The 13,804-nt window shown below is 43.2% G+C and overlaps 1 protein-coding gene across 7 annotated transcripts in view; it reads right to left on the reverse strand.

Annotated features, from left to right (window-relative positions):
- The window catches only part of LOC140197538 (zinc finger protein 521-like), a 484,469-nt gene that overhangs the window by 228,008 nt on the left and 242,657 nt on the right, over positions 1-13,804 (reverse strand). For 6 of the 7 annotated variants that reach the window (XM_072257613.1, XM_072257604.1, XM_072257660.1 and 3 more), the window contains one exon: positions 13,361-13,432. The exons of the other annotated variant lie outside the window; for it this stretch is intronic. In XM_072257613.1, the coding sequence (XP_072113714.1) occupies positions 13,361-13,432 (72 nt within the window). The remainder of the gene's footprint in view (positions 1-13,360; positions 13,433-13,804) is intronic. 7 annotated transcript variants of the gene reach the window in all.

Genomic DNA, 13,804 nt, shown 5'->3' on the forward strand with positions numbered 1-13,804 from the left:
ATGCTGCCTGGGCAGGGCAAAAAGCATTATCAGGGATGCATTTCACTCTAATCATGGACTTTTTACTTTCCTCCCATCCGGTAGGTGCTACAGGAGCCTCCGCTCCCACACCAGCAGGCACAGGAAGAGCTTCTTCCCTGAGGCTGTGACCCTGCTGAACCTCACATCACAGCACTAAGCAGTATTGCACCCATATTGTACTGTCCCAGTACTTTTATATTTGTGTGCTGTAGCACTTTTTTTATTCGCAGTTATTTTGTAAGTAACACTATTCTTTGCATTTCTGGTCAGATGCTAAATGCATTTCATTGGCTTTGTATCTGTACTCGGCACAATGACAATAAAGTTGAATCTAATCTAATCTGCCAGAATCTTATGCGTTACCAGATTCTAGCCTCTATTTTGTCTCCCCTCTGAGTGAAAAGGTTGACAGTGTTGCAGGGATTAGTGTGGGTCAAAAGACAGAAAAAATTTCAGAAACAATGAATGGGGAAAAAATACGTTATGAGAGAGCACTTGCGAAGTAAAAGAAGAGACAGTAAGGGATTCTTCAAGTACATAAAAAGGAAGAGAGAAGTTAAAATATGCATAGATTCCCTCGAGGATGAGACAAGGGAATTAATAATAGGAAATAAGGAAATAGTAGAGACTCTGAATAAATATTTTGTGTCTGTCTTCGTGGTATAAGACACCAAAAGCTTTCCGATATAAGGAGATATGGGTGGAGGTAGGGGACCTTAAGCCAATCTCTGTCATCAGACATACTTGGTAAACTACTGGAGCTAAAGGCTGATACATCCCTGCATCTGTCAGCCACCATCCTAAAGTCGTAAAAGAAATGGCACAGAAAGAAAGACTGCCATCATGAAAAAGCCCCCTTATTTCTCAAGAGGTCGAAGTGGATGAGAAAAAAGTGTGATGAACTTGTGGACTTGTGCAGGTAAAGAGAGGAGTGGAAAATAGGGGATTGTAGACAGTTGGCCTGACATCTGTCACTGCAAAATGCTGCAATACATGCATAGATATTTTGCTGCCAGGAGACCATTCAGCCCATTGAGCCTGTTCCAGCCTGATCCACGCCCCCTCCCCCCAACCTCCAGGTCACAACCCTTCAAGACCACAGATCCCACCAATTGTCTTTGTCTCTCCCGTCCTTTCAGGGACTGAGCTCTGGAAACTCCTCAATTCTTGGGGGAATGAAATCCTTCCACCCCTCCCCTCTAACCTCTGGATGGTATGTTTTTGCACTGTACTGCTGCCAGACAACAACAGATTTACAGACTTCACATCATCTAAGACAGTGTTAAAAAAAAAAATCTGGTTTTGATTACTTTAAATACCTGCCCCTCTTATACCACATAATTAATTCTTCCCTTTGCCTCTTCTGTTCCAAAAAAAAACAGAACCCTGGCCTGTCCAATTTATCCCCATGACCACAATTTTCCAGCCCTGACAACATCCTCATAAATCTCCTCCGCACCCTCTGCAGTGCAATCACACCTTTCCTGTAATATGGTGACTAGAACTGCATGGGGTATTTGAGCTGTAGCCTAATAGGCTTGGCTGTAAACACCCTGTTCTTGCATTCTTTTATAAAAGAACACCTGTTTTATTCTTTCTTAACTACATCACCAACCTGTCTTTCTACCTGGAAGAATTTCTGGATGCATTCTCAGATGTCTCTTTCTCTACACCTCTCAGTATTCTCCCATTTCGAGTACATTCCCTTGCCCTGTTGCACCTATCTAAATGTGCTACTTCAAGAAGGCAGCATCCATCATCAAAGATCCTCACCATCCACAGGCCACGCCATCTTCTCGTCGCTGCCATCGGCAGGAGGCATAGAAGTCTGAAGTCCCACACCACCAGTTTCGGGGACAGCTACTTCTCTGTAACCATTCAGTTTTTGAACCAACTGGTGCAACTCTAATCACCACCCCAGTATAGCAACACCATGATCAAATGACATACAGTGCTGGAGGAGCTCGGCAGGTCAGGCAGCATCAATAGAGGGAAACAAACAGCTAATGTTGTGGGCTGAGACCCTTCATCAGGATGCTGATGACAGATCCTGGCCATAGACATTAACTGTTTATTTCCCTCCATAGATGCTGCCTGACCTGCTGAGTTCCTCCAGCTTTGCGTGCGTGTTGTTCAAGATTTCCAGCACCTGCAGAATCTCTAGTGTCTCTGAACAGTGTCCACTTTCATCACCTGTGCATGAAACTACTTGTGTGTACAACAATAAACTTGACTTTGACTTTTTTATTTCCACTTCACGCTGCTCTGAGTTAATTTGTATTTAGTAATTTTTTGCCCAAATGACCAGACTATTTCTTTCCTCCTTCAGTCTAACTATTCCCTCCTCATTATCACTATAGAGACATTTTTTGTATCATCTACAATCATAAAACAATTACAGCAAAGAACAAAGCTGTTCTGCCCACAATTCCCATACTGGCTCTCTATCTGAACAATTCACTAGTTCCAAGCCCTGATTTCTTCTCTGATGCCCTGCAAATTCTCCTCCTCTCTGTGTTTACCCAGCTCCCTCTTGAGAGTCATCGTGGAATCTGGCTCCACCACAACTGAAGGTGATGCATTCTGATTCCCACCATTTGCGGTGGGAAAATATTACCCCCACATCACGCTGAATTCTTTTCCTTTATTTTGTATCTATACCCTCCAATTCTTGACCCTTTCACCAATCGGAACAACCTTCACCATCCATTCCATCTTGACCCTCATCGACTTGCATACTTCTTTGAAGAGAAGGCTGCTCCCCTTAGCCTTCACTTCTCCAAAGAAACAGCTGGTTTCCTTAATCTATATCTGTAACTGTAGTTCCTCATCCCAGAAACCATTCCTTTAAGCTCTGATTAACACCTTTAAATCCTGCCTTGAATGTGTCCACCAAATTGAACACAATACTCCAGGTGAGGATAGACCAGTGATGCAGTATGAATTCCCAGCGGCCTTATGGAAGTGTTTAATAATAGTAGTCCACAGGAACTGGTGATGGTATCAGTACTTCTTTAATCAATTTCCATGATCAAGACGAGGGTGAAAGCCACTGTATCTAAATTTGCAGATGACCCAAGCTTGGCGGTGTTGTGAACTGTGGCCAGGGCAGTGATAGATGGCAGCAGGTTGGTGGAATGGGCAGTCACATGGCAGATGAAGTATATCGCAGAGTAACGCCAGCTTGGTAGGAAAAATGAGAAACGATATAGAGTAAAAGGAGCTAAGGGATATTGTGGGAGTGAGTGCAGGCTCAGAAAATGGTTGGTATTTCTGGGCTTCATCAATAAATTAATAGAACAATGCAACAGTAAGGACTTCAGCCTAACCATTTCATGCTGACCAGCTGGTCAAAGTTTTCTGCGTTCAGCCTATATGACTATAAGCTCTGCCCCTCCACATACCTATCAAAATGGTTCCTAAATGATATTCTTGTACCTGTCTCAAATACTTCCTCTGGCAGCTGTCTCCATATTCTCACCAGCCCATCCTGTTGTAGGGGTAATGCAATGGTTGACAGATGACACATATTTTTCATAACAGAAACTGTTCTACATAACTCACAAACTCCATCATTGAATTGTTGTGGTCACTTTAAGAGAAGGTGTCTGAAGTAATGATATCAGTGTAAGGCAACTGCCTTTGTTTCATTCGTAATGGAAGTAAAGGGCTTTTGTTCAGCACATAAAACGACTCTCGCATGTTTTATTCACAAAATCCTACAATGTCGCTTTTAAATCTTTCCCCTCTCACCCAAAATCTATGTCCCTAATTTTGGACTCTCCTACTCTGGGGAAAAGGTTTTATCTATGCTTCTCATAATTTTAAACATTTTTATGAGTTCACCCCTCATTTTCCTTTGTTCTAAGGAATAAAGACTTAGCCTGGCCAACCTCTCTCGATAACTCAGGCCCTCCAGTCCTGACAACAGCCTTGTAAATCTTTTCCCTTTTAACCACATATTTCCTATTGCAGGGTAACTAGAAGTGTGTACAGTACACCATGTGTGGCCTCACCGACAACTTGTACAGCTGTAACATAACCTACCGACTCCTGTTCTCAACGCCCTAACTGAAGGCCAGTGAGCTCAATGCCCCTTTCACTGGAAAGGACAGGGTAGGTCGTAGCCACAATCACTTAGGATACAATGGTTGATGGGAAAGCAAATTGTGAGGAGACAGTATCGAGTTTACAAAGCTATAAAGTGAGGTTGAGCCACAGTTGTCAGATGGAATATAATTTAGGGAAGTGTGAGGGAGAATAGAAAAGCTGAGAACTGCAGAGACTACAGAATTCTACAGGATAGGGTGATCAGGATATCCTGTATGCAAAGTTAACATGTGGGCAATTAGGGAGGGAACTGGAATGTTGAACTTCATTGCAAATGGGATTGTGAAATCTCACTGCATCGGTACATGAAAATGTTGAGACCACACCTGGAGCACTGCATAGAATTTTGTACTCATTTAAGTAGGAATATACTTGGATATGATGCAGACTCCACTGCTTTTGGAAAGCAGCTCACAAACCCATCCCACCCTGGTTATTCACTCTTCACTCCCCACCCCCTCACAGTGGGCAGGAGATACAAAAGCTCAAGAACATGTACCACCAGGATCAGGGATAGCTCCCATCCCACTGATAACAGTCTCTTAAATTGACCTTTTATTTGATGGACTCTTGACCTCACCATCTACCTCATCATGGCCACGGGACATTAGTCATTTACCTGCACTGAATTTTCACTGTAGCCGAAACACTTTATTATGCACTCTGTTTCTATTTTTATGACCTCAACGTACTTCGTATGGAAATATTGTCACATGTACAAGATAAACAAAAGTTTATCTTGTACTTGTGACAATATTGAAGCAATTTACCAATTTACAACACTAAGCAAATGATCAAGATTTACTTCATAAATTCCTGGATTAGAGAGACTGTTTAAAGAGGCAAGGATGTGGAGAATGGGTCTATATTGAATGGGATATTGGAGAATAATGGTTGGTCTTATTGAAAAATCAGATTATAAGGGTGACTGACAGGAAGGGTGCTGAAGGATGTTACCCTTGAGGGAGTACCTAGAGCAGGGGGTAGAGTTTTAGAGCAAAGTGGCAGTCCATTTAGATAGCTAGATAGACATACTTTATTGATCCTGAGGGAAATTGGTTTTCATTACAGTTGCACCAACCAAGAATATTGTATAAATATAGCAATATAAAACCATAAATAATTAAATAATAATATGTAAATTATGCCAGATGGAAATAAGTCCAGGACCAGCCTATTGGCTCAGGGTGTCTGACCCTCCAAGGGAGGAGTTGTAAAGTTTGTTGGCCACAGGCAGGAATGACTTCCTATGATGCTCAGTGCTGTATCTCGGTGGAATGAGTCTCTGGCTGAATGTACTCCTGTGTCCACCCAGTACATTATGTAGTGGATGGGAGACATTGTCCAAGATGGCATGCAACTTAGACAGCATCCTCTTTTCAGGCACCACCGTGAGAGTCTAGTTCCATCCCAACAACATCACTGGCCTTACGAATGAGTTTGTTGATTCTGTCGGTGTCTGCTACCCTCAGCCTGCTGCCCCAGCACACAACAGCAAACATGATAGCACTGGCCACCACAGACTCTATTTAAGATAGGGACATAGGAACAATACTGCAGACAGGCCCTTCAGCCTATGATTTTGTACCAAACTAATAAATGATACCTCATCCATTCTACATGTTCCATATCCCTGTGCCTATCTAACAGCCTCTTAATCATCTCTACTGCATCTGCCTCCACCACCATCCCTGGCAGCCCATTCTGTACACCCACCTCTCCGTGCAAAAAACTTAATCTGCATATCTCCTTTGAACTTAACCCTCTCATCTCAAACGCATGCCCTCATGTATTATAAAATGATACCAGCAGCCTCTGCTACACCAGAGTAAACAAGCTTGTTCAACTTCTCCTTCTAGTTCATACCCTCTAATCCAGGCAGCATCTCGATAAAACTGTTCTGCACCCTCTCCAAAGCCTCCCACTCTGTCCTGTAATGAGGCAATCCAATGGAGATCAGGAGGAATTTCTCATCCCAGACTGTTGTGAATATCTGAAGTTCCCTTCTTCAAAGATCTGTGGTGGAGGAGGCAGTCAATGTATTCAAGGAGGAGAGACACACATGACATGCTGGAGGAACACAGCAGGCCTGGCAGCATCAATGGAAAAGAGTAAACAGTCAACGTTTAAACCGAGACCCTTCGAAGGGTCTCGGCCCCAAGCATCGACTGCTTACTGTTTTCCATAGATGCTGCCTGGCCTGCTGAGTTCCTTCAGCATTTTGTGTGTGTCGTTTTGGATTTCCAGCATCTGCAGATTTTCTCATGTTTGTAAAGGAGAAGAGAGTCAAGATTTAAGTCTGAGAGCAAGTCGAGAGCTCTGGGAAAGTAGAGCAGAGACGAAGATCAACTCAGCTGTGATAGTTCTGACTGGCAGAATAGACAGCAGGGCCAAATGGCCCCTATAACATTCGAAGGTGCTTTAAGTGTTAAAAGACTCTTTCCAGATTCCAATCACGTTGCATGACCACACAAGGTATAAACTCTTTGAAACATCAGAAACATCTTTTTTTCATATCAAGCACTGGGACATAAAGCTAATTTTCCACAGTTTTTTAAAGAAATCCTCCCAATAGACACACAGCAAATTTCACTATTTTCCTTTTTACACCAGCTGTCAAATATTATGTTCCTTTGCCAGTAGCTGCATTTCATAAATCTACAAATTTCTTTTGGTAAGTCCCTGAAGGTATCTACAGAGCAAACATCAATATTGTGAAATTATAATCCCGTGGGTCACCCTTTAATTAAGATTCCTAATAGCAACATGCTGACTATGATTAAAGCATCGCTGCAATTCGAGAATACTTCAGGGTTTATTTTTGCCATGTCTGCCTCACTTGGCATCGCAACGAGACTCAGAGTTAATGTCTCTGCGTCAGACCCACACTTCCAAAAGAAAGGAACAGCTCAGGAGCCAAAGGTGTCTGTCGCCCTGCTATTACAAAAGCGTTATTAAACTGGAAAGAGTGCTGAAAAGATTTAAAAGGATGTTGCCAGGACTTATGGAGTGAGTTACAGGGGAAGATTGAACAGGCTAGGACTTTCCTCTTCGGAGCATAATAGGAGACTTGAGGTGATTGTATGAAATCATAGCATAGACTGGGAAAACACACAGTCTTTTTCCCAGTGTTAGGGAATTAAGAGTTAAAGGGCATAGGTTTAAGGTGCGAGCGGAAAGGTTTAATAGGAACCTGAGAGGCAACTTTTTCACAAAGAGGGTAATCAGTATGTGAAATGAGCCGCTAGAGGAAGTGGTTGAAGCATGTACAGTAACAACATTTAAAAGACAGTTGGAAAGGTTATGCCCCAAGTATTGGCAAATGGGACTAGCTTAGATGGGGTATCTTGGTCAGCATGGACCAGTTGGGCCAAAGGGCCTGTTTTCATGTTGTATGAGTCTACGACTTTATTAATTAGTTTTATACAGAAACACCATTTACGTCAGATTGAAACATCATTGCAAAGCATCAAAGCTGAGTGCCAAGCTCTTGTTAAAAGCATTACAGGTTTTTTCCAGGAACTTGACAATGCTGGCCGGGCTGGCACTGAACTCCACACTGATAATGGAGCTGGGGAAGCTGGTGGTAAGCAGCCCATATGCCACCGCAGTGGACCTTGCCATGTCCAGTGAAGGTGCTGTAGGGGAGGAAGTTCCAGGATTGAGACCCACTGATGGGGTAATGTGTGACTTGGAAGGGAGCCTGCCCCCATGTCCCTACAGCTCTGACAGTGATTCGAGAGGTGCTGTCGGATTAGCCTATGCAAGTAACTGCAGTGCATTTTGTAGATGGAACAACTACAGACAGCATGCACCAGTGGTGGGATATGAACGGTTAGTGGTAAGCAGGCAATTTGGGGAGCTTTGGATCTGCACTCTACCCAGGTGAGTGGAGGGTGCTCTATCATATTGATTCTTGTTTTGTTGGGATGGGAAGGATTTGGTTACCACACTATAGGATGCCCAGTCGTTGAACAAACTTATAGCAATGGTATTTACAGTATATTCTCATGAACAGAAGAACTTACTTCTTATCAGAAAATTAATCAGAATAAGGTTTAATATCACTGGCATATGTTGTGAAGCTTGTTGTTCTGCAGCAGTAGGATACTGCAACACATAATGTTAAAAAAACTATAAATTATAATTAAGAAATAGATTTTAAAAATAAATTAAATTAGTGCAAAAAAGAGAGGGAAAAATATTGAGGAAGTGTACATGTGTTCATGTCCATTTAAAATCTGATGGTGAGAAGCTGTTCCTAAAGCATTGAGGCTTGTGTACCTCCTTCCTGAGGAGACGGCATGTCCTGGGTGGTGGGGTTCCTTAGTGATGGATGTCACCTTTTTGAAGCATTGCGTTTTCAAGATGACTTTTTAAGAGCAAACAGATTGCAAGGGACATAATTGGTCCTCTGGAAGACAAGAATGGAGCCAAAACAGATGAGGGAGATCTTAAATGAATTCTTTGCATCTGTATTTACTCGGGAGATGGATACAGAGTCTATAGAAGTGAGGCAAAGCGGCGTTAACTTCATGGACCCTGTACAGATTACAGAGGAGTAAGTGTTTGCTACCCCAAGGCAAATCAGGGTCCATAAATCCCCGGGGCCTGACAAGCTGTTCCCTTGGGCCCTACGAGAGGCAAGAAACTGCCCGGGCCCTGGTAGAGATATTTAAAACTTCCTTAGTGACAAGAGACGTACCAAAGGGTTAGAAAATAGCCAGTGTTGTACTGCTGTTTAAGAAAGCCTGTAAAAATAAACCAGGAAATTATAGGTCAGTGAGTCTGACATCAGTTGTGGGAAAGTTATTGGAAGGTATTCTAAGGGATCAGATATATAAGTATTTAGATAGACATGGACTGATTAAGGATAGTCAGCATGGCTTTGTGCGTGGTAGGTCATGTCTGACTAACCTTATAGAGCTTTTTGAGGAAGTTACCAGGAAAATGGATGAAGGCAAGGCAGTGGATGTTGTCTACATGGACTTGAGTAAGGTATTTGACAAGGTCCCGCATAGGAGGCTGGTCAAGAAGGCTCAGTCGCTCAGTATTCAGGATGAGGTAGTAAATGGGATTAGACATAGGCTCTGTGGGAGAAGCCAGAGGATGGTAGTAGAGGGTTGCCTCTCTGACTGGAGGCCTGTGACTAGCGATGTACTGCAGCTGGGTCTGTTGTTGTTTGTTATCTACATCAATGATCTGGTTGATAATGTGGTTAACTAGATCAGCAAATTTGTGGATGACACCAAGACTGGGGGTGTAGTGGGCAGTGAGGAAGGCTATCATGGCTTGCAAAGGGATCTGCATCAGCTGGAAAAACAGCTTGAAAAATGGCAGATGGAATTTAGTGCAGACAAGTGTGAGGTTTTGCACTTTGTAAGGGCCAACCAGAGTAGGTCTTACACAGTGAATGGTAGGGCACTGCAGAGTGCAGTAGAACAAAGGGATCTGGGAATACAGGTCCATAATTCATTGAAAGTGGCATCACAGGTAGATAGGGTCATAAAGAAAGCTTCTGGCTCCTTGGCCTTCAGAAATCAATGTATTGAGTACAGGAGATGGGATGTTACGTTGAAGTTGTATAAGATGTTTGTGGGGCCTAATTTGGAGCATTGTTATGCTACAGGAAAGATATAAACAAGGTTGAAAGAGTACAGAGAAAATTCACAAGGTTGTTGCCGAGTCTGGAGGACCTGAGTTATAAGGAAAGATTGAATCGACTAGGACTGTTTTCTTTAGAACACAGAAGATTGGGAGGAGATTTGATAGAGTTGTACAAAATTATGAGGGGTATAGGTAGGGTAAATGCAAGTGGGCTGCTTCCACTAAAGTTGGGTGGGGGGACTACAAGCAGAGGTCATGGGTTAAGAGTGAAAAGTGAGAAGTTTAAGGGGAACACGAGGAGGAACTTCTTCACTCAGAGGGTTGTGAGAGTGAGGAAAGAAATGTCAGCACAAATGGTGCATGCAAGCTCAATTTCAATGTTTAAGAGAAGTTTGGATAGGTACATGGATAGTAGGGATATAAAGGGATATGGTCTCAGTGCAGATCGATGGGAGTAGGCAGTGTAAATGGTTTTGGCATGGACTAGATGGGCTGAAGGGTCTGTTTCTGTGCTGTAATTCTCTATGACTCTATGTCCTTGAAGCTGAGGATTCTAGTGCCTGTGATGGAGGTGGCTAAGTTCACAACCTTCTGCAGCTTTTTCCGATCCTGTGCAGTGGCCTCTCCATACCAGAAGATGATGCAACCAGACAGAATACTCTCCATGGTACATCTGCAGAAATCTGCGAGCATCTTTGGTGTCATAGCAATTCTCCTCAACCTCCTAATGAAATATAGCCACTGTCGTGCCTACTTTGTGATTACATCAGCATGTTGGGCCCAGGATAGATCTTCAGAGATGTTGACTCCTAAGAACTTGAAACTGCTCACACTTTCCATTGCTGATCTCTTTGAGGACTTCTGTGTGGTTCTTTGTATTCCCCTTCCTGAAGTCCACAATCAACTCCTTGGTCCTTGTAACATTTAGTGTTACAATTAATCTATCTCAAATCCACCTCATCACCATCTAAAATTCTACCAACAATAGTTGTGTCATCATCATATTTATAAATGGCATTTGAGATGTGTCTAGCCACACGGTCGTGGATGTAGTGAGCAGAGCAGTGGGCTAAGCATGCGTCCTTGAGGTTCGTCCTCGTTGATTGTCACCGAGGAGAAGATGTTATTTCTGACCCATAGGGACTGTGGTCTCCTGGTGAGGAAGTCAAGAATGCAGTTGCAGAGGGAGGTACAGAGACCCAGGTTTTGGAGCTTGTTGATTAGTACTGAGGTTACGATGATATTGAACATTTACCTTATCAATGCACCATTCTAGGATTTAGAAGAATGGAAGGACATCTTATAGAAACATATAAAATTATAAAAGCATTAGATAAGATAGAAGCAGAAAAGTTGTTTCCACTGGTGAGTGAGACTGGAACTAGAGGACATAGCCTCAAGATCTGAGAGAGAAAACATAGGATGAGATCAGGGGAAAATGCTTTTCTGAGTTAATAGTGAATCTGTGACGTTCTCTGACCATGGAAGCCGTAGAAGCCACCTTATTAAATACATTTACGACACAGTTAGGTTGCTGCAGCGGAGGAGAATTAAGAATTCTGGGGAAAAGGCAGTCAGTTGGAGCTGAGTCCATAGCCAGATCAGCCATGATTTTATTGAATGGCGGAGAAGGCTCAACAGGCCAGACAGAGGCTCCGGTTTCCTTCCACGTCCAAAAGACAAGCAGGTAGGTGGTTTAGCTATCTGCTTTAAATTGCCCCTAGTGTGCAGGTAAGCTGTTGAATCTGTGGAAGCTGATGGAAATGTGAGGAGAATAAAACTGGATTAATTCAGGATTAGTATAAATTTGTTGTTGCTGGTCATTCACTATATATTACTTGAGATTCATTTGCGGGCATTTACAGGAATGAAGAAACACAATAGAATTTTTTGAAAAGCTATGCATAAACAGACACAAACTGACAAACAACCAATGTGCACAAGACAAACCGTGCAAATAAATACAATACTGAGAACCTGAGTTGTAAAGAGCCCTTGAATGTGGGAATGTGAGTCTATAGGTTGTGTAATCAGTTCAGAGTAGTGGTGAATGAAGTTATCCACGCCACTTCAGGAGCCTGTTCCTGAACCTAGTGATGTGGGACCTAAGGGTTCTGTACCTCCTGCCTAATGGTAGCAGCAAGAAGAGATTATGGCCTGGACGGTGGGGGCCTTTGATGATAGATGCTGCTTACTTGTGGCAGTGCTCTATTTAAATGTGCTTAATGGTGAGGAGGGCTTTGCAGACATCCCACCTCTCCCGGAAGTTCCGGGAGTCTCCCGCATATTAATAGTGGCTCCTTGATGCCTGGAAATTATATACAATGTCACAGAAATCAATTTTTTTGAGAGCGAGCGAGCGAGAGAGCGCGAGAGCAACCACGAGAGAGAGCAAGAGCAAGCGAGAGAGAGAAAGCGAGCAAGAGCGCGCAAGAAAGCGCGAGAGTGACCACGAGAGAGCGAGCGAGAGAGAAAGCAAGCGAGAGCGAGTGAGAAAGCGCGAGATCAAGCGAGAGAGAGAGAGAGCGCGAGCGAGCACGAGAGGGAGAGAGAGAGAGAGAGAGAGAGAGAGAGCGCCATGGGAGAGTGCTCCAAAAAAAGAAAATATAAATCATACGTCACCCCAGACTACCCTAAAGTGTACCCCTGCCTAATAGGGGTCAAAAATAATGACAGCGTTGCTCGACGCATTGTTTGCAACAGTGACTTTTCTATTGCCCATGGTGGGTTAAAATGTAAAAGGCATGTTGAGGTGATTTTAACAGGTGTCATTCATTCATTAGCATAGCTAACATTATTTAAACTAGCTGGCTGGCTGCTAAGGAGCTACTCTGTTGCAGACATCCCACCTCTCCCAGAAGTCTCCCGCAAATTGATGGTGCTACCTCCCTGAAATGAGTTTTTGCAGGGTGGGATGTCTGGCTTTGCCTGTATCGAACTGGGCTTTATCCACCACTTTCTGTAGTCTTTTTTATTCCTGGGCATTGGTGTTTCCATATGATGCAACCATTTAGGAAACTTCGCACTGTGCAGCTATAGAAGTTTATCAAAATTCTTAGTGATATGTCAGATCTATGCAAACTTTTAAGAAGTAGAGGCATTGTCATGCCTTCTTTGTGTGCTGACCCCAGGACAGAACTTCTGATATGTTAGCACCAAGGAATTTAAAGCCTCTGACCCTCTCCACCTAGATTCATAGTGTGTCTTTATGACCTTTCTTTTAGTTTCAGTGACCTACACAATGTGAAATTCTGTTGGTTTGCAGCAGCCCTACAGTGCAAAGACAAAATTGCTATGCATTACAAAATAACTAGTGCAAAAAAAAGGAATAACGAGGTAGTGTTCATGGGTTCATGAACCGTTCAGAAATCTGGCAGTGGAGGGAATGAAGCCTTATTGCTCAGGAAGGGAATGGCACTGAAAATCGCCTTTCTAAAACCAAATCTGGCTAAGGATTTCAGTCCTCATTTCCTGAATATGTACTTTGTTATGAGAGCAGCGATGAGCGAATCCTACTTCCATTAAACAAACTTCATACAGCAAAGGCAGGTAGAGGCATGGAAAGAAGAGACAGCCCAATAGATAGACAGACAGCTAGATAGATAGATGGATAGAGATCTACCTTTATATGGTCTCGGACTGCGAGTTTCCCCTTCCATCCCACGCTGTAGAACCAATCCTGGCCTCTCCCCTCCTAAAGTTGGCACAGATAGAATTAGTGTCATAGAGTATTAGAGTCATACAGGCCAGCCGATCTACTACATCCACGCTGACCAGTGGGCACCCATCCATATCCATCTCATCCTCCAGCACCTGGCCTGTAGGCCTCCGTGTCTTGGTGATTCATTAGTAATTATTGTAAATCCTTACAAATTTCTACAAATGTATGGGGAGATCATGCTGACTGGTTGCATTACTGCCTGTTATGGAGGCTCCAATGCACAAGGTTGCAAGAGACTGCAGAGGGTTGTACCTCATTGTTCCTTTTTGTGCACGATTTTGTTTAGTAATTTACAGTGATTTTATGCCATTGCACTGTACTGCTGCCGCAAAGCAACAAATTTCA

Source organism: Mobula birostris, chromosome 1, assembly GCF_030028105.1.
Source record: "Mobula birostris isolate sMobBir1 chromosome 1, sMobBir1.hap1, whole genome shotgun sequence".
NCBI classification, from domain to species: Eukaryota; Metazoa; Chordata; class Chondrichthyes; order Myliobatiformes; family Myliobatidae; genus Mobula; species Mobula birostris.